The sequence below is a fragment of the Syngnathus floridae genome, chromosome 21 (assembly GCF_059516105.1).
Source record: "Syngnathus floridae isolate MCC-2025c chromosome 21, RoL_Sflo_1.0, whole genome shotgun sequence".
Taxonomy (NCBI): Eukaryota; Metazoa; Chordata; class Actinopteri; order Syngnathiformes; family Syngnathidae; genus Syngnathus; species Syngnathus floridae.
The window spans coordinates 411,759-439,458 of NC_142433.1; the positions used below are offsets into that span (position 1 = coordinate 411,759).

General features: G+C 47.3%; 1 protein-coding gene and 1 long non-coding RNA gene across 3 annotated transcripts; one reads left to right on the forward strand and one right to left on the reverse strand.

The window, feature by feature from the left end:
- Positions 1–359: 359 nt before the first annotated feature.
- Positions 360–27,335, reverse strand: gatad2b (GATA zinc finger domain containing 2B). 2 transcript variants are annotated; one of them, XM_088366150.1, is made up of 12 exons: positions 27,125–27,335; positions 21,161–21,285; positions 11,414–11,803; positions 10,574–10,703; positions 10,329–10,460; positions 10,128–10,256; positions 9,302–9,460; positions 7,730–8,108; positions 7,170–7,372; positions 7,000–7,107; positions 6,246–6,453; positions 360–6,158 (listed from the first exon to the last, which is right to left on the reverse strand). In XM_088366150.1, the coding sequence occupies exons 3-12, from the start codon at positions 11,800–11,802 to the stop codon at positions 6,022–6,024; spliced, it is 1,974 nt and encodes a 657-aa protein (XP_088222276.1). In that variant the 5' UTR covers position 11,803; positions 21,161–21,285; positions 27,125–27,335; the 3' UTR covers positions 360–6,021. The 2 variants fall into 2 exon arrangements, with proteins under 2 accessions (XP_088222276.1, XP_088222275.1); XM_088366149.1 differs by lacking the exon at positions 21,161–21,285 and having other exon boundaries at positions 27,125–27,333.
- LOC148379645 (uncharacterized) lies at positions 6,797–13,881 on the forward strand. The gene is made up of 4 exons (XR_015855240.1): positions 6,797–7,804; positions 9,291–9,424; positions 10,136–10,276; positions 13,553–13,881. It is a non-coding gene; the product is annotated as an uncharacterized LOC148379645 (long non-coding RNA).
- Positions 27,336–27,700: the final 365 nt, after the last annotated feature.

The window sequence follows — 27,700 nt, forward strand, 5'->3', positions numbered from 1 at the left end:
ACCCGATGGAATAGACGGGGAATACACAATCGTGGTATTTCAAAGTACAAATGGCTCTCTTTTTTTTTGCAACTTTTCCTCACCGCCTTTCCCCTCATACCAATGCAACGTGAGACTTGTAACCTCACAACTATTTTTTTTGGGCTTGATAGCATCATATCAATTCATTGTTGTATTAATTCATTAATATTTGTCCTACCTAACCTCTTCTTTGTTTCCTAACATTCTCATCTCCCTAACACTATTTTTGGGTTAACAGTTTGTCTGGCCTCTGTGCTGATTGATCATTTGTAGTATAGCTAAAACAACAACTGCGCAGATCCGACAGAATATATGCCAATAGGACTTTGAAGTCACACTTGGAAGCAAATTGTTTCAACCTTTATTAAACATAGCTTGCAAGATAAATATTACAAAGTTATTTCCTCCAAAATTAGCTTATTTTTTCAATCAATGCATAATTGTCAATCAACTGGCAGTATTCAAACAGCATTATTTTCATTGACTTTTTTTGAAGACCGTTAAATATCAAGTATGTGCAAAAGGTCAGGATTGATGTAAGCAAACAAACAACACGAAAAAAAAAGAAAGAAGACGACGTAAATTAGCCTCTGCTTCATTTCATTGTGTTTCACCTCCCCGATGATTTGCAGCAATACAAACACGATGCCAACGCTTGGAAGTGGATTCAAAATGATTTCGCAACCAAATATTTCCCTGCACGGGCGGGTGGAAGTAGCTTTTCGCAGAGCTTCCGTGCAAACGTTTGGGGTTAAATAAAGAGCACAAAAAGTCGTCGGCGCGCTTTTATCACAATGCGGCTTCTCTTTGAGAAACTATTTGTCCAGCGTAACTTTTAAGAGCAGTCTTTGAAGCCAGCAGGTTCACTTTAGGGTGCTTTGGCACATTCACTGCAAATCATAGCAAATCTTTGTCCTTTTAAGGAAATGGATTTGCGCTTTTTTTAAAGGGAGAAAAACAGGGAAATGAAAATACATTTTTCTTAACAAAGCAGTGCTCTAAAGCACTTGGGATTGGTGTGTAACTGTTTAGACAGCAAATTGCTTGAGAGAAGGCCAAAAATAGTACCAATTTCAAGGTTATTGCATCAGTTCAGGCAGTTTTGGAAAAGCAACATTTGTGTCAAACAAATCAAATTCATAGTCATTTGCCTGAATACACGGACGGACGGGCATGCAGCAGTGCTGAAAGAGAAGACACAAATTGCAGAAGCATCTCAAAACGCCGCATTTGTGTCCTGAAATGACCACAGCAAGTTACCAAGCAATTTAGTAGGAAATCATTTCAAGTATTGCCGTTCTAAGGAAAAAAAAAAAAAAAAAAGTAGGTGTACTTCTCTGCGAACTGGATTCAAAAACTAAACCGAATCGAATGCATCCAAGGAATCAATTTGAAGAAGCAGAGGGGAAAAAATGGGGAGGAAAAAAAGAATCCCAAACATTTTGCACATTTCTTACACAATAATACACAGTGATCACAAAACGAAATGACAAGCTTCACAATATTCATGGCTTTTTGTTTGCTTTTCTACACAATATACAACCATTTAATTTTTTTTTCAGTACAAGGGAGGAAAATGCTTATGTACAATAAGTCATTATTACTTCAAACCTAGCAAATATCCTGTCATTTATCTCATAGTCAATACATTTGTTTATTTCTTTTTTTGAAACTGCAATAAAAGTAAAGGTAACTCAGAAGAGGAATTCAGTCAGCAGAAATAAAAAAGAGAAGAAAAAAAAAAAAGAGACATTCAAAATAATCTGCAGTCAAAATACAAAGATGCGGATGCAAACAGAGAAAGAGAGAGCGAGAGAGAGACAGGAACCTTTTTGGAAGTATTAACTTTAGCTTGGCAGCAAAAAGGAGATGCATGACAATTTCAAAACCAAATGGGGAGCGCTATTACAAATTCACCCCGACGTAAAAAAAACAAAACAACAACCTGAAAATAGTACATCTGGGAAACTGTTTGGATAAAGGGAAAATTGATTTCTTTTCTTTGACTACGTTCAAATGGATTTTGTTCTGGTGTAAACTTTAGTTTACATCTTTTCTTTTAGGTAGTTTTTCCTCTCACTCGAATGCTGTGAGCCAGTCACGGCCTGGATTGTTCAAGCATCATCTTCATCATTATCGTCGTCGTCACACCCCCTTGCTAAGTTACCATGAGACCGGTGAAATCCTCGCCAAGCTACTGGCAGCCATGATGCATGTAGAATGTGTAGAAGATAGGGATGGACGTAATGACGATGAATCAACAATGAGGTACGTACTACGTTACGTATAGGGAGGGGATGCTTCATCAAATGGAGCGCAACCAGCAGAGGCGCTGTTGATTGTTGTCTCAATCAGTTTGTGGTACGACCATCGACGCCATAAGTGCCTTTCCTTTCCAAACAAATAGAGGTCATTTCTTTTGGATTTTCTGCCATTTGAAAGGAAAAATAAAATGATGAGCGAGGCAACTGAAGAGGCCAATGCGCTGGCTAAAATTCACGATGGTTGGCCCAACACAAATATATTAAGTTTGCCCAGCATGAACTTTGAATACGTTTGCGTTCGCCCAACAAAACTGGCAAGACATTCACAATAAGGAAGAAAAGGCTTGTTAGCTTCGCTTCAACTAGAATACATGGATGGGAGATGCTGCGTTCACTCATCAAACTAAGTGCTATGGTTGTTATTCGTTTCATTTTTCAGCTTTTAAAGTATCCTTTTACAATTTGGCTACCGACACACGGATGACTAAAGACTTCAAGCAAATAAAGGATATTGATAGAAGTTGCTCACACCCCGTTGAAAAATGCAATACTAGTTCAAGCAGTGCTTCCGCGTGCATCTTTGTGAAGCTGGCTCACCTTTAAAGATGAGTCATGACTACCTCATCTGCGTACGCCGCAAAAGGATGCAAACAAAAGACTTAAGGGTGCGTTCACTTTCATTTGCTTCAAATGAACGCCGCTGCCATCACTCCTAAAAGTGCCGTTTGTTTCATTACGCTCGAATGTCAAGTGCACCAAACCAAAGGAGTCGATGCGCGAAGGAATGCATCTCGCTTTGCTTAAACAAAAACCCGCTGGGATTTTTGAAATGCGAATGCAATGCGGATAACCAAAGACCTGGACAATCGGTGATGGCGTGTCAGTGCAACACAACGTAAGCGAATCATATCATGACATCATGAAGTGCAACAAAAGAAAACATCCAGCACGGCCGGCCGACCGACCTTCTTAGTGTCCAACCGTTCTCACCGACTGTGGCATGTCTAGCGTCGCTGGAACTTTGCTACCCAAAAAACAAGCTTTCAAAAGAAAAGAAAAATGTGCGTACCGTTCATCATGGAGGTATACTGCTTGATAGAAACGATTGGCAGAAGCAAGCCAGCTCATCTTTTCCGCAACATCCCATTCCGAGTGGCCCAGAAACAAAGCTATGTTCAAAAGGGTCCACTTTCTGCTTAGATATGAATTTTTGGGCTCTTGTCTAATATAATCAAGTTCAATAGACATGGACGGGATCCCAAATCCTATCCTATGCTATCCTATCGACGTAAGCAATTGGTCCACCTCCAGGAATAATACTGCACTATGTTAGAACACCGATTCTGCATGCTGGCTGTGTGCACCTTGCCCTGCAAGCACGCTGCCTTGGGTAAAAGACCTCTGAGAGCTGCGCCAACTGCTTCAGCATTCCACAAAATGCTTGCATCACACCATCCCAACCTGGCTCTTAGGCAACCACGCTCGTCGCGCCTTGGATATTTTCACGCAACTTTGGATACAGTTTTGAACTTGAGGTACGGTCCTATCCATTTGGAAATCTGTTGATGAAGCAGGAAGACATTGCAATATACAGGAGCTCCTGATTTGGGATAGAGATGTTACTGTTTAAAAATGTGCAAGCAACAGAACGGGGGGGGGGGGGACATGGCAGAGAATGAGTTTGCAAGGTGGCAGGCAGTGGCACAGGCTCGCGCAGCCGCATCTCAATGGGATGGAAGTGGATGCTTTTCAACATGTCAAATCCGAACACGGCACTAGTCGAGTCGAGTCGCTACTGCGCGGCCCAAAAGATTCTCGGCAGTCAGACTCAAAGCTTTTGGCCGTGGATCCTTCCTGCTACCGTCACATTTCCAATTCGAATTTTGCTTAGGTAAGTTTAGACTCGGATGAAGACATTTGGGTGAAGTCGTCATGCTTCCTGGTAGGCTGGGTCTAATACACGGCAAGAGGGAGCAGTGACATGCAACTTGAGGGAGGTCACATTCCAACATTCCAAGAGCAACCAAGCCCGAGAACATTAGAGGTAAACCATAAAAGCTGTGACTCTTAGATAGGCCCTAAGCCAGCTTCCAGACCTTAAGAGACTCTTAATTGTAACATTCTTTTCCTCATTTTTTTTTTTTTTTTTTTTGGTAAAAAAAAAGAAAAAAGTTGTTTTTTTTTTCCAATTGGAAATATGCAAAGTGCTCCTCTGGAGTGAGGCAACTTGTGCGCACAACATGCACACAATGATTGATCCGTGTCTCTCCCATAAAAGATATAATCCACATCCTTTGTTTTCTCCCTCTGACGCTAGGTATCTATACATAATCCTTACAGATATTTTTTTGTCTTTTTGTTTTTAGCTTTGTTGATTATTATCGTCTCCCGAAGGCAAATACCTCTCAGGTCCGCCAACGTTTCAAGAGGAGACGCCGCAAAAAAAGAAAAGAAAGAGGGAACATTGGGGTGGGCGGGCGGGCGGGCGGGCCGGCGGTTTGGGGAAGGGTTGGGGTGGCGGCGGCGGCGGCTTTAGAATCACAAAATATAATCCCAAACATAACAAACTGAAAAACCAGAATTCAACATTTGTAAGTACAGAATCTGGTTTGGATGCACAAAATGTGCTTCCACCTTCAAGAGTGGAGTCCTTTTTCACATTGAAAGAACATGTGACGCCCAAAACCAGCTGAGCTGAGCTGAGATGAGCTGAGCTGAGCTGAGCTGAGTTGAGCTGAGCTGAGCTGAGCTGCTGGGTACAAAGCGTCCAGTCTGTGCATAACCGACGGTGGGCTGGGGTTTCTTAGTGGAAGCAGGAGGGTCGTCATCGCATCCGCTTTGTTAAGCCTCGTTCCTCAATGTTTTCTGATAGAGTTGCAAAGCTCCTCTGGAGTGTGCGTTGTTCTGATGGAGCTGCATCGCTCAGTCCAACTCCTGTCCCGTCCGTCCGTCCGTCCGTCGTCCGTGTTTTACAGAAGAGCAGATTTGGGCCACCCGCAAAGCGCCGACCAGCTGAAGAAAAAGGTTTGATCGCAGCTTGAGATACTTCTGTCTGACAGTCATTTTCCGTTGGATGGAGGGGATTGAATACTTTGGATGATGGATGCTGTGTCACTTTGATGATGACAATGGGTCATGCTCTGTCCTCAGTGCGGTGTGCCATCGTAGCCTTCCTTCCTCTTCATTTGGAACCAAACATTTCGGTTTCCTCCACGTTAGAACTTTTACGGCCAAGCTCCAACGTTGCATAGTAACCACCCTCTGTTGATCTTCTGTTACTAGCGACACTCCGATCCGAGCTTCAAAAAAAAAAAGGGCCCTACAATGATTTAAGCGTCACTTCCTTACGTGAAGGAATGACAGCGGAGAAACATATAATGATGCTTAAAATAAGGATAATAGAAAAAAAAAAAAAAAAAAAAAAAAAAAGGAGTTGCATTTCAAATAGTGCGATAAGAATGGGAATTATAAATGGCAACAATGCTAATTGGAATTTGAGATGTGTTGACGTTTTATTGTCTTTGCGTGACTTTTGAATGGGTCAGTTGAAGGTAGGCACATGGACAGGCACTGCATGCGATGGAGGGGTGGGGCGGGGCCTCAGGGGCGGGGCCTCGGGGCCAGGTATTGGCTGATGGTGGAGTGCTTCCATGTGGGGTAGGGCAATAGGGCAATAGGGCAATAGGGCAATAGGGCCCGGCCCGGCCCGGCCCGGCTCAGGTGTCCTCAGAAGGGCTCATTTCTGTCCGGTGATGGACTGCGATATGGATCTGGGTGGGATCATGTCCAACAGGTACTCTCTCTGCCGGTCTGCTAAGGTGGAGCTCTTGTGGGCACCGACTGCCGCTGGGTTCAGATAGGCGATATTTAACCCTGTGAAAGGGGGCGGGCGGGGGGGGGGGAATCATGTTGAAAATGGACAATCGAAAATAAATGACATCATTGAAAAAAATGGCGAACCTGGGATGTTATAGATCTGGCGCCGGCTATCATGCTGCAGTCTGCCACTGCTACTGCTGCCGCTTCCGCCGCTGCCACAGTGCTTTGCGGCGCTCATCCCCATCAGGTTGCTGGCCACTGACAGCTGAGAGGCCTGGGCGAAGTTAGACAGGACACCCCGCGCAGAATTGGACAGACTTCTCTGCATAGAAGCTTGAGGTTGAGGAGCCTGAGTAGAAAAACAAGTGCAAGCTTGGTTGCAGTGAAGCGCCCAGGCAGGCAGGCAGGCAGGCAGCCCCAAGTGAGTTGAAATGGGGCCAAAGCAGCGGATTTGCTGGCCAAAGCTACACTGCGACAGTGTCATGGAGAAGCTAACCTGCTTCATTGCCGCGGGCCAACAGCAGCGTAACGCACCGACTGCTCGCCTCGCTCAGGTGAGTTTCAACCGGATGAAACCGCTTGCTGCTTGCATTACATCAGAGCGCAAAACTGGCTCAGGTGAGTCGAAACCGGACAAAGCCAGTGGCAGCAATGACGCACGTGCGTCACTTGCTTTGACTAGCAAAGCTTGTTCTGCACGTTGAAAGGCATTTGAAGCACAGTCAAAATTGTTTGTCTTGCAAAAATTTGGAACTTGTTTTACGAGGGGTATATATAGTCGCTTATGTGGCCCCATTCACCGAAGGCACTAATGAAGTGCTTCGAAGAGACACCACCATTTGAGTTAGTCAAGAAAGAAAACTGGCGTGCGCTCCAGAGGCCGGCCGGCGCGTACCTGGCGCAGAGCATGATGTCGGATCAGGGAGTCAGTCTTGGAGGCGTTGGGTCCGCTGGGGGCCGAGCTGGGCGAGAGGGCCGCTTGCTGCAGCCTCTGTTCAATCTCCTGAAATGGAAGAATCACATGTTTGCAGCAGGTCTGAGCCAACAAAGCGCTTTGACGCTGACCTGCTCCTGCTGCAGGGCCTTGACAAAGGCATTCTTCAGCCTGTTGGTGTGCTCTGCCTTGAGAGCCTTCTTCTGATTGGACATCATGCACTGCTCGCAAAGGATTCGCCCGCTCTTCTCCTGCTTCCAGTGGGGGGTGAAATCAGTTCGGCACTGGGCGCAGAAGAAAGGCTCCATGCGGGAAAGCGTTCCTCGCAGCTTACCTGTCCGGGAAAGCGCAAACACCGACTTGCATCAATCATTAGAGCCAGCTAATATCAACTACCATCTTGACAGAAGAGTGACCAAAAACACCATCCACCCATCCACCATCCATCCGCCTTAGCAATCAATAGGCTAAAAATGGAGGAGCTGGTGAAATCAGTGTGATGTCGCCATCTGCTGGCCATGAACAGAAGTAGAAGAAATGGATTTGGCATTCAAAGGAGATTGGTCACTTTTTCGATGGACTTTGGTTTCAAGAAGGAGAAGGAGCCTGCCTGGCTGCAGCCTGGCTGCTTGGCTGGCTGGCGGGCTGCGTGTTCACTTTGCGTCATTTCCTTTTGTCATCACAGGCTTACCCTGACTGTCGAGAACACTTTGCACCACCTCCTCCAGGCCCACCATGTAGATGAACTCGCTGTTTGCGGCCGACGGTAAGAAGTGGAGGAGTGGGGCGGGGGGTTTGGGAGGTGGGATCTCCAGCAGCGTTTTCTCCAGCTGCTTTCTCAGGGCGAGCTTGGCAGCAGCCTGGCTGCTGGCTTGGTCGGCCATGGAATTCACCCCTCCGCTGGCAGAGCCGGACAGATTGGACGGGCTGACGGCCGAGGCTCCGCCCAGGCTGCCCGCCACCCCGCTGGCGCCTGCCGCCGCCGCCGCTGCCGCCGCTTGCATGTGGGCGAGGTTCATGTACATGGCGCTGGAGCCAGACCGCTGCGATGCCGCTACCTGCTGGCTGGCCTGCCGGGGGAGGGATGGGGGGAGACAAACGCAAACATTGGTTGGCCTCAATAATAATAGTGCTTGTCAGTATCAAATACAAAAATGCCCGTACTAAAGTTTTCCATTTGTACCGTTTCTTCACGACTGACGGGTGGTTACTTTGAAGTCCATAGCGTGAGTACTTTTGCCGCATGTGCACGCAAATAGAATAGAATAGAATGCCTTGACACTCGGCAGACATAGTCAAGCGTTTGATGGTTATATCTATCGTTGTGATCGATATCCGTGGTGCCATAGATAAGAACCTGATTGTCTGCTCGGTGCAGACGGGGAAAGTGAGGAGATTGGACAGCTCACTAGAGTCATCACTTGCTTTAACACGTTGGCGTCGCAATTAAGGTTTCAAGGCCCATCCCCAATTAGATGGTCATAACAAATGAGCTTTTCCAACAAGAAAATACTGCCAAAGTCCTTTTTTGGGGGTGATTTTTCACGTCACAAGGAAACGTTGAACCTGCCACAAGAAAAAGTACAGGTCTGGCAAACGTTTGCCACCTCGAATGACAAAAACATTGTCTGTCTTGGAAAATAGCTGCAGCAGCATGAATGCGGCTTGCCAAAAGGAAGCACTTAACAGTCCGCCAGTTATTGTTGCCTTCCAGTTTGAGGAGCACTTGGATACGTTTGCACGCACTAAAGAAAACCAAACGAGTGCGTGCGTGCGTGCGTTGAACAGAACAGATCCGATCCGACCCAATCCAATCCAAGTAAACAACTTGTTCTGGGCATGTTTGCAACATTTGCACAGACACCCACCCACCCCCGGCTGGGCGGCCGGCAATTGATGACCAAGTTCCTGTTGCATACGTTCCCTCGCATCGATCCGACATTGCTCCGCGAGACTAAAGTTCAGCTCACGCCTCCGTATTACCGAGGATCTTGAATTGTCTTGATCGCGCAAAACAGAAGCAAGCAGCGAGGAGCCACTACGGAGGCGGGCGGGCTGGCGGCGCTCTCGTCAACTCACTTGCCTCTTCTCTTTTTACTGCTCACCAGTCAAGTATCATGTGGATCGTATGCGCCGCAATTGAAATAGGGCTTCTTCATTTTGCCACATATGGATTTGATTTGGAGCAGAATGAAAAGACGACGCTATTGACATTGTTCCCTCCTTATTTGCCGCTTGTCCATTTTTTTCAGGTCAGCCTTACCTGCTGGTAGCTAACAGCGTTGCCCATGCTGGAGCGACCCATCCCAGGTTTGGAGAGGCGCTGTCCTTGCAACGTGGCAGGATTGGGGGCGATCACTCGCTGGGACATGAGCATCGGTGGCAGGTTGGCATTGGCTCCCGACCTGATGACTGTGTGACCCTGCCCAAAGAGAACATTCAAAGTTTCTCCTCTAGACTTTGACACGGTACACACAGTTAGTTGCACCGAGTATGTGTGAGCAGCAGGAGCAGTAGGAGTAGTTGGAGGCTCATGCAATACCAAAAGAGGCCAGAAGAGGGCAGAAAGTGCTTGATGAATCGACTAGTAAGCAAGCAAGCAGTGCATCAGAGTAGATACAAAATGAGCTGACAAGACACCACACACACCCACACGTCATGCACACGTACACACACACACACTGAATATTTAATCCAATCTCAACATGTAATGGAGGAGCAGGGCTACATATTACACGAACAAAGGCTTGCAGCAGGAGATGGGCTCATTAGCGCTCCCGCACGCACGCACGCACGCACTCCGAGAAATTCATTACCATCACATGGTCTAAAGCAGATACACAAATGATTATATAAGGCAACGGTACAGTACGGTCATTGAGACAAACACAAAGGTTGAGGTCCACATTTTTTCTCCTCACTATGTGTTGTGTTCAATGGTAAAGCATCAAATTGACTGCATTTTGGAAAACTACGAGCATTTTCATGGCGAGGACGCATTCCAACAAGCCAATCGTACGGAGCTAACAGGTCTCGTTTCTGCAGAAAGAAGAGCAAAGTTTGCAATGCACGTATCACTCACTACTAACCTGTGCAGTCCGGAGGTTCTGGGGCTCCGGGTTGTGCATGCCCGGCCGTACCGGAAGCTTCCCCAGTCCGGAGGAGCCGTGGATGGAAGGAGAGTGGCCGGAAGAGGCGGCGTTCTGGACCACCGAGACCTGCGCGCGCATATACGTCTGTAAGTACGTTGTCTGAACGGCAGAAAAAGAAATGCTAAGCCTCTGTCTGACCTTCTGCACCACGTTTTCCTTCTGCATTTGACTCTGCCGGAGCTTCTTAAGCAGCACCAGGCGAGCCTCCTCCAAACGCAGCTCCTCTCGCAGAGCTTTGATCATCTGCTGTCTCTCTTCTCCCGTCTTACCCTGCAACATTCACGTGCGAGCAAACATTTGATCCTGTCAAGTGCCACGCAGATGATTTATGGCCGCAATGTCCTCTTAGCGCAAAATGAAGTCAATGACTTGAGCACTTTTACCTTAAACATGTCCAGGTTGGCATGGCTCAGGCGCTCCTCGGGGCGAGGCGTCGCTCGGGGACTGGACGCCTCGTTGTCGGACAGAATGATGACGTCCGGGGATGGAGTTCGTCTGTCGTGCTCGGCGTCGCTGAGTGACAAAAAAAAGAAGCGCCGCGCGCGTTGGGACGCGGGAGGAAAAGGTGCGTCGGCTTTCCCTCTCCGTCCCATCGGCCGGCCGCTATGATGTCACGCCATTTATGTAAGCGACCGGGCGGTCCGATTGCCCCCATTACTTCAATTAAAAGTTGAACTGCAGTTGAGAGGTAATCCTTTGGACTTGCGGCGGCTCCGTCTCAAACAGCCAACGACTCACTGATAACTTTTCAGCATTCATACGACAAATGTGTTTGATTTTGTTGGGCTTCCCTATTTGATCATTTGACACTAGCTTAGGCACGGTGTAGCCAAAGCACTCTGACAGACTTGGAGTTTGGTCCAATCGCTTCAGTAGCTTCTTCCTTCTCCCAAGAATTTGGCCTGCATCAGAACATGTACGCTCGCTTTGTGCTATGCCAACCCCCTCGTGCCCTTTCAAATGACCAAGCGTTTGTAAAAGAATGCAGTGAGGCTCGTGCGAGCGGCTAATGTGTCGCTCACAATCAACAGTCCTGGCCATCACATCTTATCTTCACGCACGGACCGTTGGACAGTATATTAAGTCGTTGTCAGCGAGTGAGCGTCAAGCGCCGGCCAAGGACTTCTTGGAGCCGGGAATTTCAATGACTCCCAAACGGAGACTTGCCATTTGACACTGAGCTCAAAAGCCAAACAAACAGGCTTTCAAATCGAAACGCTCACCATCTCCGTCCCGCACTCATGTCCACTGGCTCGTCCAGCATGTTCTCTTTGCCATTCTTGCTGGATCCAACATGTCCGCCGTGTCCTCCCAGTCTCAGACTGCCATTTAGCTTCTCCTCAAAAGCGGCGGCGGCGGCGCCCATGAGGCTCTGATGATGGAGCGCGCTGGCGCCGGGGCCCTTTGCGTCTCCCAGAGGCCCGGCGACCTCCAGGGCCGCCAGGTCAGCCAGATCTTTGCGTTTGAGCAGCGCCAACATCTTGAGGCGCTCCATGGCCTCGTGGCCCTCCATCTTGAGGCGCTTGGCCAAGGCCTCCTCTCGCTCGTTGGGCGACTCCAGACCTCGCTTCAGCAAGTTCAGCCGTAGCGCCTCCTCGGACATCTGCTCCATCCTGCTTGCCGGGAGAAGGGAGAGGAGAAAATCAGGAGAGCCACCTTTAAGCCATTTTCCTTCTTGGAGTCGTAGTACTACTACAATGATGAAAACGCATCGGTGAGTCACGCACGCTCCGGTACTCGGCGGTGACATGTTCCATCGCACAATTTGCGCCCCCACGTACCTGGCTTGCAGTACGTGACTCACAAACACGGACGGAGCAAGATGGCGACGAAAACAATCCTCCGACGATAACAATGCAGTTCAATGAACCTCCAGTCCGAACGAGCAATTAGTCATTTTGGTAAACGACAGACGTGAAAAGATTGAATCATGTAGTATAAGCAAGCCTTCTATTTCCAGTCTGCGCTGTAAGAAATCACGGCAACACGGATAATCAGAAACTACGAGCAGCTGATCATTCAGACAGAAGTGGGTTAAATAGAGCGTGCTAATAATAGCTTGGAACTCTGAACTCGACAGTGATGAATATTGGGATTTCCGCTGTGAGGGAAAATGCCCTTACTTGTACTTGCCAATATGGGCCCCATACACGGAAGGATACGGGTATACGTACGTACCTTTCGATCAAACACCCATGACGTGATGTGGCAAATTCAATCAAGAATCACAGCAAGCTCATGAGCAAAAAGGACTTTTAAAATGTCTGGGATTGAGGTGGGGCTCAATATGAACCTGAGGTGGGGCTCAATATGAACCTGAAAGTGTCATTGAGGCCAAGCTACCTCGAGCAGCCAAACGGCCGGCCGTTCCTTACATCGACATAGGAAGTGCTGAGACACTCTGCAGGTAGCTGGATCCCATGACAAAGGATTAGATTCCAGGTCAAAGAAGAAGATGCTGCTGCTGCTGCTGCTGCTGCTGCTGCTGCCAGTCCATAGCTTTTAATGACAGTGTTATCAATACATTCCATGGTTTGCCCCAATCGATGGATTGATGGATTGTGATGGCTTTTGTTTTTGCACTTTGCCCTCCTTTGACTTTTTCTGCCATCAACATTCTCCTCTTTAATGATTCCACAACAAAGCCTTCCTTCCTTCCTTCCTTCCTTCCTTCCTTCCTTCCTTCCTTCCTTCCTTCCTTCCTTCCTTCCTTCCTTCCTTCCTTCCTTCCTTCCTTCCTTCCTTCCTTCCTTCCTTCCTTCCTTCCTTCCTTCCTTCCCTCCCTGTTACAAGCAATTCATTTGTGACGCAGTGGTGGTCGCCTCCATTTGCTGGGAGAAAAACACAAGAAGCTGGCGCTCTCTCTGCTGAGCCTCCCTCCACCTTTAATGAGCGCCACTGAGAATGGCGCTGATGAGCCAATCAGGGACGACCTTGTGTTGCACGTCAGTAACTGGCACCCCCCCCAAGCCTCCTCCTGGCGGCCATCGCCACCGCCTGCCTTTACATAATATAATGACTGTTTCAGTCAGCTGCTACACAAGCCACACACACACACACACACACTCTTTCTCCTGTTTCTCCTCGACCCCACCCACCCAGCCACCCACCCAGCCACCCATCCTGTCTCATAATCCCTCCCACCGCCATGCACTCAGCCCTCCCTCCTTCCTTCCCTCCCTCCCTCCCTCCGCCTTTGGGCACTGTGCCAGGCCAACGCAATAAAGAAAAAGAAACACAGCTTGGAAGAAAATTAAAAAAACCACACATATATGGCAGGGGTGAAGGGGGGGGGGGGGGTCGATGGAGGGCCGACCGACCGACCGACACGGTGCTACTTTTTGTCTTTTCATAAATCACAGGTCCGGGTGGCACAGGTAGACCTCTCCATCTTCAAAATGGACTCCTCGGAGCGGCGGCGACAGTGCACGGAGAAGGTCATGGTCGTAAAACAGAAGAGAAAGAACGTCTGGAGACTCCAGACATCCACGTAGCGCGCAACATTCCGACAGACGGCAGCGTTTTGTAACCCCTTGCTCTGTTCCAGCTGTATAGTACCACAAAGAAACCCCTCCCTGCTCCTCTCTCTCTCTTTACCCTCCCCCAATTCCTCAAACCACTCGTCTTTTCCTCCCCCTCTGGTTGACTGTAAAAATAAACACATGCTTACTTTCAGGGCCCCTTACATGTAGCCACGGCTCAGGGCTTCATTTGTTGGCGTTCCACGGGCCAATCAGGAGTGCCCGCCGACTTTCTGTGTGTAGACATGTGTGCACAGGCATGTGTGACACACACACACAATGTGCTGGCAGAGGAGAGGAGGGGGTGGGGGCTTTATTAAAAATAATAAAAGAGTGATAGAGCCACAATACCCCCCCTCCCATACATGCAAGTTTTTTTTCCCCCCCCATTGCGCTTGCTGTCCTCGCATGGCTTTGTGTGCAAGCGCGTGCTCGCTTGCACACACGGGTAAAAAGGAGACAGGGATGGCAGCTCTCTTCTGACATCATGCCAAATCTTAATTCCCTCCCTCCCTCCCTCCCATCCCCCACACACACGGCATTCTTTATGCACAGCGCTGACTGTTGATCAGATGGCTGCTGCTAAAATGTCGTCTGCACAATTGAACCGGGGCGCCCTTCCTGGGAAATAAATGGCAAAGATCAGCCTCCTGTCCTGGTGTCTTGCGGTGGCGGTGGTCAACGCCACACGGGCAGCGTGCCAGCTGACGGAGCCATTTGCAAGCGCAATGTGGAATCTGCTGCTCATTTCACGCATGGTCTGCATCACGACAATTTATTTGGCTGATGCAACTCCAATCCTCCCAGTCCGCCTTCTGCCTCGCCACCACCTCAATCCCTGGTTTGTCATCAGGGAAGCGTTCCCTTTCGCTTTTTAACGGCTCGCTTCATCTGCTTAAGCGCAGGGGCCCGGCCGGCCGGCCGACCGGCCAGATGTATCGCACTCCACTTTCTAACCTTCTGCCAGAAAGAATAATACAAATAAAAATAAATAAAAACAATATTTTGGGGAAACGCACCGCCTGAGTCAGTGTCGCACCAGCCCCCTCCGTTTATGCAATTATTCCTTCTGGTGTTGTCGTTTGCTGGTCGTGGGCATCTGCTGCGGCCGCGAATCCAAAGCAGTAAAAAACGCAAACTGTTTGAAAGCGGGGAGTGACAGTGGAGAATAACGTTGCCGTGCAGGTTGAGCTAGCTAATGTAGCACGCGTGTTTATCTTTTGCATTCACCCTGGTCGGGTCACGGGTGAGCTGGGGTCAATCCGGCTTAACCCGGCCAATAGCGCTCTTTAAATATGACAATGACAAAAGTGCCTACCCCAAAAAATAAAGCAAGCAATCCGAATGTGGAGCGTATTTATGAAGTGACTGCACAGTACATTTCCAGTCATCCTGCTTTGTTTACTTCCTCTGTCTTCTTGCACAGTCGGTCGGGCTGCGTAACAGTAGTACGATTCAAATATAAACCTTGTCAACAGAGGCGCAGATTTCTTCTTCGGTCTCTCTTTGACTTGAAAGTACAAAGTAGGGTGGCACTCACTTCCTAGTTGTCCACCAATCAGCAGCCAGCCCCGACCGACATTTATATGACGCTTTCATGGACTGTTAATATTCCTTTGCCTGACACCGACCGACTCTTGCCCTCTGTTTCTCCAGCCATCCAAGTGTGTTTTTTTTTTTTTTTTTTTATAAACGTCACCACTCGACCCAATGAATGACTACAGCAGGTTTTACTATTCTAGGCATTTTCGCATTTGTGTACTGATGGATTCCAGTGATAAGATGAACTCCAAATCCTAAGGCTATAAAAGGCTTATTTGCCATTTTAGCTTTGAAAATGATTTGGAAAAGCAGCAGAGTACATGACATCGTTGAAGGTATTCAAATGTAGCCATTACCAGTGCGAAGCTCTATCTTTTGATCAGCTCTCGTGTTTTAGTCATGACTTTTTTTTAGCAGTGACAAACTACGATCAGATCAGTGCGGTTATTTGGCAAATTGATTGATTGGTCATGTCTAAATATCCCAAAGCAAATGAACTCCACGCATCCTGATGTGCTAAAATTGAAGTGCAATGCCGGTCCCATAAAAATAGGTTGAACGCTTTTGCAACTTTTATAAAAATGCCAAGCAATGGATACATTGTTTGACGGCAAAGGAAATCTTGAACACCATGCAAGAAAAAGGTTTTGCTGAGGTGATGTGTCAAGGACAAGCTGGGAAGACTCCCAAGTCCAGGGCTGCAAAAGTAAAACAATGCCATTTTGTTCTCGCAGCTCAAGGAACAAGAACGTTTCTGTTTTTGCAAAGTAAGCCGCGTCATGCTTCAGTGTTTTATGTCCAATCTTCATGAGCACGTTTATTTAGAGATATACCATAGCTGAGTTTTACTTAAGCTTCTATGAGAGTCCACAAAAGTTCAAATGTAACTTAAAACATTGTTAATACATCAAAAATTGGTTACTGATGAAAACAGATTGGACTCAGGCAAAAAAAAAAAAAAAATATTATTATTATTTTTTTTAAATTATAATTGTGAAGCTGACAATTCCAATCCACATGCTCTAAAACGTATAACATTTGATCCATTTCCAAAAGGAAAGTACAAGTCCGTTCAACTGAATCCATTCGGTAAACAAGCACTTCAAAGTTTGTTAAATTTCCCCCGATCAGCAATCATTTAGCCCATGTTCAGCTTGGAGCTTGGCGTAGATTGTGAGAATATCAATAAAAAGCAGCCATAAAGTGGCGGATGTACAAAAAGCCTGTTTGCATTGATGCACAAATCAATAAAAGACAGCCTCCATGAAGTTGTCCTATTACGGCCGTAAATTTCCAACATTTCAGACAGATGGCCAACACCCTTTTTTTGGCAAGTCCAAGATGAAATGTTGCAGCATTACTATAGACTGCATGGAGAGAGAGTTCTTTTCCCAAAGCCCTGGTGTGCATCGCAGTGCTGGAAGACATTGCAACACAACATAAACCTCTCAGCTCAATTAAAAATTAATGATAAGAAAAAAAACAAAAGGGGGAGGGGGAAATAGATTTTTTTTTTTCTCGGTCTCCTTCAGTTGGGTCGACAATTTAGCTAGAAGTGGCCAATTAAAGATCACAAGTTTGACGGCGATGACATGCACAAGATGGCCGCCAAATCCCCTGAGATGCCTCAAGCCTCCGATTAACAGTCAGCAGCAGCAGCAGCAGCATCATCATCATCATCATCATATAGGCCAGCGTGAAAGCCGCATTGCATTCTCCGCCGCCATATAGGTCATGTTCAGCAAAGAGCTTTAGGTGGCTGCAAGGCGGCAGCGGGTCAAATAGGGTAAGGGATGTTTGTTGTGCACATGCTCAACACGGTCTTATTCTGTGCCTCCCCCCCCCCCCCCCAAAAAACCCATAAAGCAATACAGTGTGTCTTTGTGTGGGGGCATCTCCTCTGTGTCTGATCCCGTGGCAAACACAATCAACGTGTTATGAGATGACAGTCGTGATGAGCCAAAATAATGATGCTATCTGGAGGCTCGGGTTCATGGGCGCTTTGCTTTTACTTCTTACAGCGTGTCAATGTCAACAATCGCCGAGCCGCTAATGCCGTGTCGGTGGTAAAAGTCAAACCGAGAATTGAAGAAGGATTCTTTTGGGAAGCTATAGTAGTTCCTGTGCAACATGCTGCTTTTTTTGGTGGCGGCGCGCTTGGGCACACTTGACTTCACCTGGTGCAAGCGTTGCGTGCGTGCGTGCATTGCGTGCGTGCTGCTCATCCACTTCACGGGCCTTTGAAAGTGGGCTGGAGTACTGGATGCATGCAACAATCCAACCAGGATGTGTTGTCATCTTTCCTCCTACATCATCATCATCATCATCCTTGATGAGCTCCACAAAATAGGAGCAATCCCAACAATTCTAAACGAGTCGCAAAGTTTGGAACGGAATCCTTGATCCGCTCGTAACGCTGCAAAAAAGTCCTTTTATTTATTTATTTACCTTGAACTAGCAGCAGCGGCAGCAGCTAATTGCTTGTTTACATCACGGCAGTCGGCCATTTTAAGATTCCCAATCTGAGGATTGATTTGAAGCTAATGGCAAGATGGAATCTCTCTCACCTATTTGGTTTCCATCCATCATTTTTGCAGCAGCAGCGGCGGCACTTGTGCTGTCTGTCCCACCACATACGGGAGCAGTTAAATACAACAAAGCGTGACTTTGATGTGGCCTTGGCTTCCCCCAAATTATAGGCACCATCTATTTATTTTCTGAAAGGCAGATAGGTTTGTTTGCCACTTCCAGTAAGATTTCATTTGGTGCCTGCAAACTGTGGAAAATGGCGGAAAGCATCCGAGCTAGCTTCTTTCAAATCCGGCGAGCTCAGGCTCCCTCCACCACCACTTTTGACACCTATTGCCAACAGCGCATGTCATCGGTTACGTTTGACAGCTCAAAGTACAAGTGATGACATGTCGAAAGTGCTGCGGCGGACAGGGGAGGAAGGTGTCAGCAAAGTCGTGCCATAGCGCTCACTGACCCAGTGCCAGTGTGATAGATAAACTGGAAGAGGTGAAAGAAAATAGAGCCCATTGCTACAAGCATCACTTGGTTGTAAAAGGAGCTCTGCAAAGTCGGCAGAAGCGGCGGCCGGCGTAGAAGAATGATTCCCACCTGCCGCCTAGGACTCCAAAGTGGGGTGGAGATTCGCCGGCTTTTGAGGAGCCAGATGACGCAAAGGCGAAACTATTCGCCGTCAATGCTCCACATTCGTAGTTTGACTACCACACGGCGATTCCAAAAAGGAAACCGGAGCTTTTTCAAGAGTTCTGTGTCTGGACATGACTTGGACTCATTTTGCTAGCCATTAGCTTGAGGAACAACAGGCAAAAACATGCTAATTGTCAACAATCATGTGACGCTTCAGGAAAGCCTAAGTACTTCACAATCAAGGAGAGAGAAAGAAAAAAAAGAAAGGGAGAGAAAATGATGGCAATGTGAGGGATAAACCTTTGTGACCTTTGACCCTCACGCAATACGGACTTAAAAGCCATCACGAGCCAACGTGGAAAATGTCATCAAAATACGAATCATCTCAAGGTAACAAGTGTCCCAAATTGGGCTTTGCAATATGGAGGTCATACTGCATTAGCTAGCAGCAATTGGAGGTGCAAGAGCAAACAGAAAGAAGCTTAGCTGAACATCACTTGACAGCATCACAACACGCGCTTGACAGGCACACCATCTTTCTGCTTCATTGATGCTATTTATTTGTATTTTTTCTTGTGACTCAGCAACAGTACACAGCTGAGAGGCCGACTGGCCGCCGCCGCCGCCGCCGCTCAGGTGTGACGGACGGCAAAGTGCCGCAGTGTGTCGCTCATCTGTACGCAATCCTTTGGGATAACAGCCCACCGCTTCAGCTGCTGATTGAAAACTCAAAAAGCACTTGTCGTGTGCCAACAGGATGCGGTGGCCGCCTTAGCCCCCAGTCCGGCATCTCCAGGGCAAATACCTGAATGTGCAGGCACGCGCAAAAAAAGCATCCTCACGCACACTGGGCGCTTGCTTGCTTGCTTGCTTGCTTGCTGGGCACAGACAGACAGACAGACGGACGAGGCTGTCGGGAATATGAGCAATATTAGCCATTTGCATACGTCCGCACTCGTACTTGACGCTAATGAGGCCGATCCGAATGGCGCCCATAGCAACAAGGGCCAGTTGATGATTGTGATGCGGCTTCGGAGCCAATGACTATTGAGAAGTGTTTTCCCGTTGCCCAAAGCCATCAGAGACTTGGCGCCGTACATAAGTCACATCGCGCAGAACCGCAGCGAGATAATTACCTCCACCTTCACCTGCCATCCATGAATACACACACACACACGCACACACACACGTAGAATGCAAAGCGTACTCGCACACACGTAGCGCACTGGCACACACCTTCCACTTTGCTCAGACACAACGATGCTCTTTATTTAACTAGACAACAGCTCATTGTGGGCGTTGCTATGACAACTAGTCGTCTATTTTTAAGCGGTGCCACTAATCAATTCCTGCTCTGCTGTCGCCTGAGGGGTGGGGGCGTGCTTGCGTGCACGAGGGGGGGCAAAAGGGGGAGGAGGGAAGGCGGGAAGGAGGAGGGGTGACGGCGAACTTGGAGACAAAGAGCAGAGGAAGTGAAAGAAGCCCGAGCCAGCGTCTGGGCTGCTTTATCTCATAGCGACACACAGCAGAGGTCTTCATCCACGTCGCAGCCCAAATCATTCAGTCTATGAATCAATTAGCGCCAGCCGCTAATCTGATGGCTGACCATTTCACTTCAGCGTCATTTGCTGCATCTCCTCTTTGTTGCTCATTGTTTACTCAACGACTGATCAAGTGACCAACTGCTGGCTATTTCAATTATTCATTCGCTGCGGACCCAAAGAAAAGCGCCAAATGAAGCTCCCTCGCATTTTGCCTAAACCAACACACAAATCCCAACGGTCTCAAATGTATAGCGGGCATCAGGTGAATGTTTACGTCAGTCTAAAGACGCCCTGCTTTGCTCGATGATAGGATGAGAAAGAAAATACAGAAATATTTGGTTGTATTGACTCAGAGTGAGTATCGACTGGATTCGATACGATTTTACTGAGCCAAGTCGGACTCGTAAATCCACTATTAAACTTCAAATGAGGCAGATTTCAATGTGAATACAGTATCAAGGCCATGTCTATTTAGCCTTTTACAATGTTCTTTCTATTATCGTCATAAAAGCGGTGAAAAACATAAGTAGGCTGCCGGCCGCTAGTGTAAATGCGCTCGTACAACACATGAATTCACATTTCTGTTGTCGGTGCTGTAGTTGCATAAAATGTGTAAAGTTTCTTACGCGGTGCAAAAAGATGGTTACGAGTTTTACTGCTGTATCGTCATATTGTCAAACGGAATTTGCATTTGCAGCACCATTGAACTCAATCAGCCTTAAATTTTGAATTCATGACTTTTTTTGGGATACATAGCACTCGACAAGATTTGATTTCTGCTACCAGGTTATTGACAGTATTCCATGAGGCCATCCATCTACAATACAGTATGTTAGCATGAAGCTAGCATTTGTAAGTCCGTAACATAAAGTTAAAGAGAATTTGTATGACACAACATGTCATTCTCTTTGGGTGACAGTTCTTCTATGACAAGAGTGAAAAAAAGAAAATCATCTGTGAATGATACAAAAAAAATAGGTGCTTGATTCTACTTGCATTCATTATTGATATGACGGGGGATTTGTCAATTCTTGAAAGAATTTCCAAGCTAGACAAAGGCATCACTCTCAACGTACGTAGTCAGTCAATTAGCACAACAAGTTGTCTTGCACAGCCACCAAATGTGCAAGCTTTGCTCCAGTCATGTGATGTGCGCTCAGTGCAGCTAGTACTGGTTGGTCGCCTCTCTTAAAGTAGCACGTATTACCTTGTTCACATCTTGTTGGAGAAATCATACAGCCATTCGATTGTCAATTCCCATTTCAATCAGCCAAGCCTTTCATTGCAGATCTTTTGCCCTTTCACAATCCTCAAAAGGGATGAAAACAATGTCTAGAGGAAAACAACAACTATATTTCAACATCATTGCAAAGGTAAAGTGCATAATACTGCAGTAACTCATTTGGAATCTTTTAGTTGTTACAAACAAAAAAAGACGACAAGTCATCATCAAAGTTGTGTCCGTAGGCCAAAACATTTAAAAATGCATCGCTTCTTTCGTAAAAGAGATTCATGTTGTCTTTTAAGGCATTTTTGGGAGCATTAAGCGCAAGCTTTGGTTAAACAATGACAACTCTTTCCACTGTGCTTGACATCTTCCTCTGGTTTATTGTTCTAATAGTTCTACATATGATGAAGAAAGAAAGAAAGAAAGAAAAAAAAACGGTCCAAAGGTAAGCGAGACGTCACAAAAAGGGTTGAGAATTCAGAGCAATGGCGTTTCGATGAATTCTTATGCAACTCGGTGTGTCATTTCCTGTACTACGTACTGTACCATTTAGCGCTTGTATTGAAGTGGTGAAAAATGAATGCGGGAGAAAAAAAAAAAAACAAAAAAAAATGTCACAACACGCGTAGCTATGTAACGTGTCGAGTGAAAGCGTCAAATGCCCCCTTACACAATCAATAAGCCTACAATGAAGCATTTTGACGAGTTGGGCACGCCGGTCGTATCGTCAGACAATGTGCGGCAAGAGTATCGTGTTGCCTAATTTTTGGACAATTTATTTGTTTTTGCCTAGAGACAGAGAGTGCAGTCAAAACGCACTGAACCAGTTTAAGCCGGTTTGTAACCTCAGGGTATGGAATCATCTCTTAATACGTAGCTGTTAGTGGTCAGGTCGTCACACGGAGAGAGAGAGACAGAGAGAGACAGAGAGAGAGAGAGAGTGGGGGGAAGGAAAGGAAAGGAAAGGAAAGGAAAGGAAAGGAAAGGAAAGGAAAGGAAAGGAAAGGAAAGGAAAGGAAAGGAAAGGAAAGGAAAGGAAAGGAAAGGAAGGGGCAAAGGCGAGGGAGGAGCAGTGGCCCTGTGTTTTCATAGCAGAAAGAGGAAAATCTCTTCCTTGAAGAGCTGGCATTTTGACAGAGGAGGGAGAGCAGAACTTCAGACCACAGGGTGGGGCACTCACTGTTTCACCAGCCAAATGAGAGGAAAAAAAAAAAAAAAAAAAGGAAGCAGCGGGAACACGAGACATTTAGTCAGAGCCAGCCACTCGGAGCTAGCGGAGAGATCTTCAAATAGGGCGGCCAATAGGACTATCAATATCCTGCAGAGATAGAAATATGTCACACGCAAGTACGATAAGACAATGCCTTTGGCACGTTACGCTCGGCGCCCGTGTTTACATGTTGGACGGAGGTTAACAATAGCAACAATACAATTTGGAGCTTACGGAGCAAAGAGAAGGAAGGGGAAGACCAAAATACACACATACAGACGCTGGAGATAAAAATTCCACCCCCCCCAAAATCGTTTCAAAATCTAGGAGCGTGATCATTTAAAAAAAGAAAGTATGCTTTTGAGTTATAAGATGGGGGCGCAGACTTTTGCAGCCTCGTTATCGCAAATGTTTATTTTCATTTCCCTTCTCAATGAAGTTTGCATTAACAGTGGAAACAGTAGTGAAATGAAATGCGTTTGAACAGGCAGGGGTGTGTAAACTTTTTCTATCCACTGTACACAGCCCGGATATCTACCGCAAGCGATTAATGAATCAATTGGATTGAAATTGTGGATGGGCACTTTCCAAACAAAACAACACAATTGAGGTCTGCACGCTGCACGTTTTTGACAAGCATTGGAGTTTGGGCCTTTGAAAATTCAATTTCCCAGCCCTGCTTTTTGTCACACTCAAGTAGCTTTGCCTGGTGCGTCAAAACAAACAGCAACTAAGGACGCGTATGATCTCTCTATATACTATGATGATTTGTTCATGGATAGAAAATGGCGGCCGATTTGATTCATATTTAGGGAGTTCATGAGTCATGCTTCTGACATGCACATTACATAATCATTTTCTTGCTTTTAGACCTGCGTGTGTGACTCAACCGAGTGTGGAAAAAGAGCCAAGGACAACAATATAGCACCAACAAAAAAAAATCTTCAAGTCCCAGTCCCAGAGAGCGAGCGAGCGAGCGAGCATTAGAAGGATTGCATTGCTCCAAGTTGACTGAGGTGACCTTGTGCCTGGTTAAATGCTGCTGCACAGCAATGCAGCAATGATCTGCACCCTGCTTATTCACCCACTGGATTAGTCATAGCTGCACTGCTGCCGACTGCTGAAGCGTTTCTACTCGGACAAGTAAAAAAAAGAAAAAGCCCAGGAGCAAACAGTTCCGCTCTCCCTCCAACCAATGCTTGACACTCGTTTTTTTTCATTAACATCATACAAAACAACGAGCGCCCATCCTAATATGAAATGAGCTTTCGAACAAAGTGTGATTTTCAAACACATTTGGAAACAATGCCCAAAATAAGACAACTATTTCCATGTGCGGATACGCTCATCCTCATCCAATCATAAAGACAGCTAGCTAGCTCGCCGCCGAAGCGAAGCGGCGTATTCCCGACTCGGAATGCCAGCCAACCTACTTGGAGCTTTTGCCAACGTTAGCGAGCTCACGGATGTGCAAGTCCAGCCCACACATTGTGCTCTCTCTCGCTCCTCGTCAAGCACCCGACCGACTGCAGAGACAAGATGCTTCCTTTAACGTCGCCGCCGCCGCCGCCGCGGTCCACCGATGGCGGAAAAGCAAAGCCGACGCGAAGCCGCCTCGCTTGTTAGCAAAAAGCTGCGTACGATTTGCGATCGGGCCTTCGCTTACAGGGGCGAGACGTGGCCATCTGCATTTTAAACGAGGCCCTTTTGCTTACAGACACCCACACGTGAGTTACCGCAATGACTGCGTGAGAAGCGCCAAAGCACTCGTTGTGTATTTGGGTGACATGGCATTTTGGAATGGCTGATACCTCTGCACTTGGAATGGCTAACGCTCACGGCCAAACGGACGGCGAAGCACCGTTTGCGTACCGCGCGACGACGCTCGAGTCGAGCGAAGCCTCATCGGGCCTTTGACGTGAAATGGGCACGTTTCACTTCCAAGCGCTAATGCTAACCAAAGTGAAGCGGAGTGACGCCAGGTGCAAACATAGCTTTAAACAGCGCTTAGATGAGAAAGTGCTTTGACAGCTATGGTCATAAGGGTTCATCCGTGCAACTACTAGAAGACTCTCTCTTACGCTGCTATCTGGCCCATTAATTCAGACTCGTGGCTGGCTGAAAATCAGAAGAACATGTTCTAACACCCCTCCCCTCCCTCCCTCCCTCCCTCAATCCCTCCCTTCCTCCACCAAGCCTTTGTCTCAGCATATCTGTGTCTCCAAATGACCACAATATAGCTCTTTTTAACATGAGCCTATTTCAACTGCGCAAAAGACAATATTAGGCCGATCTTGCGAGAAGGGTCATTGAAAAAAAGCATATCCAAATGAAGAGAGTGCCAACAAACACCTAGCAACCGCATCAAGAAAAAAAAATGCCCATTTGTTATTTGTGGTTATTAAAAGCAGGATCCCTTGCAACAACAACAACAAAAACAAAAAAAGGACTTCCAGCAGGACACCTGGGGACATCCTTGCAGCTACTGGAACACTGCCCGAAATGCGGCACATTTTCCGTTTGGGGTTAGCTTACAGTAACACCGCTTCTGTATTGCTGACGTTTTTATTTTTTGGAAACGCTTTGCCTATACGACTACAAAGCCATAAAGATTGCGCAACCTTGTGGTCGCTCGGACGACCAGCCTGCCTTACGCCATAGTTTCCTCGCTCTTTGGCAGAAAAACACGGTGATTTATTTTAGTTTCTGCATAATGTTCAATAGACCCGCAAAAACATGGACCAGTCTGGACTTCTGGAGCCCAAAACGAAACGGCGCACGCGCGCACGCACGCACGCACGCACGCACACACACACACACATAGACAGAGTAAGGAAATGAGTAAGTGGTGGGTCTTTCCATTAGATTTGTTGACAATAAAATGGCGAACAATAGAGCATCCACGTTGCAACGAAACATGGCGGAAGGCAATCTTTTTTTTCACCTACAAAGGACAGGAGTGTGGGTGAGTGGGTGGGTGGTGTATTATGGTTTGAAGAATCCAGCAGATGGAAAACTAATCCAACATCATGACACAAAAGTCAGGCAACACCTCAAATGACTTGAGTAAGCTCAACACTCTTCCAGTCCATTTTGTCTTGCATGGAAACATTGCTGTGGTTGACAAGCAAATGGTGCTGATTGGAATTGTCTTTGATTCCAAATAAAAGTGGCAATAACTGCCATAGAACACTTTGGGAATTATAATCATGACATCAAATCAAAGTGAGAACAATGGTGAGCGAACCTGTTCTACTTCTAACTTGTTCGGATGCAATTTCAAATGTTAACTGAACGGCTGCCCGTAATGATAGTTTAGTAGAAGACCAAATTCGGTAAAGAGTGCAAAATCCAGGGGTGCAGAGCTGAGAAGAGGAAAAGACTCCATCCATCATTGAGAATACTCCAGTTCATTCACTCTCCTCAACAGCAGGAAGCATTCATTCATACAGCCCAGACCAAGCAACGATGGTGGTGTGAGCGAAAAAGGGCTGCAACTTCTATTGCGTGCACCAAAGGTTGTGCTGCTTTCTATTGATAAGGAAGTGACAATTTCATGTTGAAAAAGAGCAGCTGCTAGGAAACGATACGATGCCATTTGATACAAGTGCAGACAACGAGTGACAAAGCAATGACAATCATACTGGAGGTGTCAACTTGAGCAATTCTTGTCCGTTCGCCGCCGCCGCCGCCGCCATAGAAAAAGACATTGACGAAAAGATAAAGTTGCCAAAAGTGATCTTTACGCGATGTAAGCATCTACTTGACTTGGGGAGCGGCAGCAAAGGTGAAGCCATAGCTGCATTAAAGTGCACCATAATGGGCAGACTACATTTAATATTGATTCCCTTTTGGTCTCTAAAGCCACATCTTGCTTAGTTTATCCGCCACTCCGGGAACAAATCAGCTAGCCCCTCGGCCCGGATCATTCATCGCTTGCCCCCTTCCAGTCAGATGTTGCTTACGTTGTCAGGCAGCCATTTAGTAGGTGCATGTGAACCCAGTTGAGTCTCCACGTAAATGGCTGATACATTTCGTATTTCCCCCCCCTTCCTAATTGCTGAGAGCCATCAGCAGCAGCAGCAGCAGCAGCGGCCGCCGCCGCCGCCGCCGGCCTCCTCCCCAGCCAACGCGTTTAATCCGCCACTTCAAGCTGCTTTGCCTGTATAAAACCATCCTAACGCCTCATCTCATCCCGGTGCTCTTTAAACGAGCATTAAGAAGTATTTGCAGGATCCGGCGCTCCGGTTAACCCCAAGAGACTCAGCATGAAACAATGAAGAGGACTGGAGGCATTCCGTTTCCATCACGAAGCAAGCAATCAACATCTTTCGCTTCGGATTTTTTGGAGGGCTTGCTTCAACAAGAAGCATCCGCGTACCGCCGAGTCAGAAAGAAGCAAGACATTTTCATGGACGTCAACGCTTCGAGGCGACGACGGCTGCCGCACGTCAGTGTCAAGGCGCATCAATTAATAGCCAAGCAAAGCAAAGCAAAGCAAAGCAAAGCAAAGCAAAGCAAAGCAAAGGCTCGCTCGCTCGCTTGCGCTCTATTGTCTATCAGCATAAGCACCGGTAGCCAGCCAGCCAGCCATTCAGCCAGCCAGCCAGCCAGCCATTCAGCCAGCCAGCCAGCCAGCCCAACGCCATAACAACACTCCCGCCGCTGCTGTCATTTGAAAACACCTCCTCTCCTGCTTGGAGCCCAGGCCGCGTTCGCATCCTCGGTCTCACCTGTGTCTCGCGTTCGCCTCAGTGTGCACCGTCTCCGGGTTCGCGCTCCCGTCCTGACGCGCTGGCTGGCTGGCTGGCTGCTGCGGATACTCACCACCAGTCCCCGGCACCGGCAGGCGGCACTGAACCGATGATTGGGCCTAGCAGACGATCGCCCCCTCCGTGGATCCCCGAGAGACAGCTCATTGGTCAGCACGGCGCGCCGTGCGGCCCAGACAGGCGTCTGACTGGTCGCTCTTTTGTGATCCTGGCCGTGTTAGAAATGTCATTGGTTGTCTGCCGCGTGTGCTGGAGGCTTCCGGACATCTGATTGGATAGTAATTTCCGCGGCGGACTCAGCCAACCCACCCATTGGCTGATAGTAGTGTTGTTGTCTGCGTCTTAACCGAGAGCCATGTTAACTTAAGGAACCAATGACAGTATATTAATTGTCGAAAATGGATTGGATTCTTTGATGCATTTTTTTGAGGTGCCCTTTCAATTTCAACATGAGTGGTTGAGGCGATGATAGCGAACACCAATGCAGCGCATTCAAAGAAATGTATCTTTTTATTTCCCCCTCATCAACGTAGTATG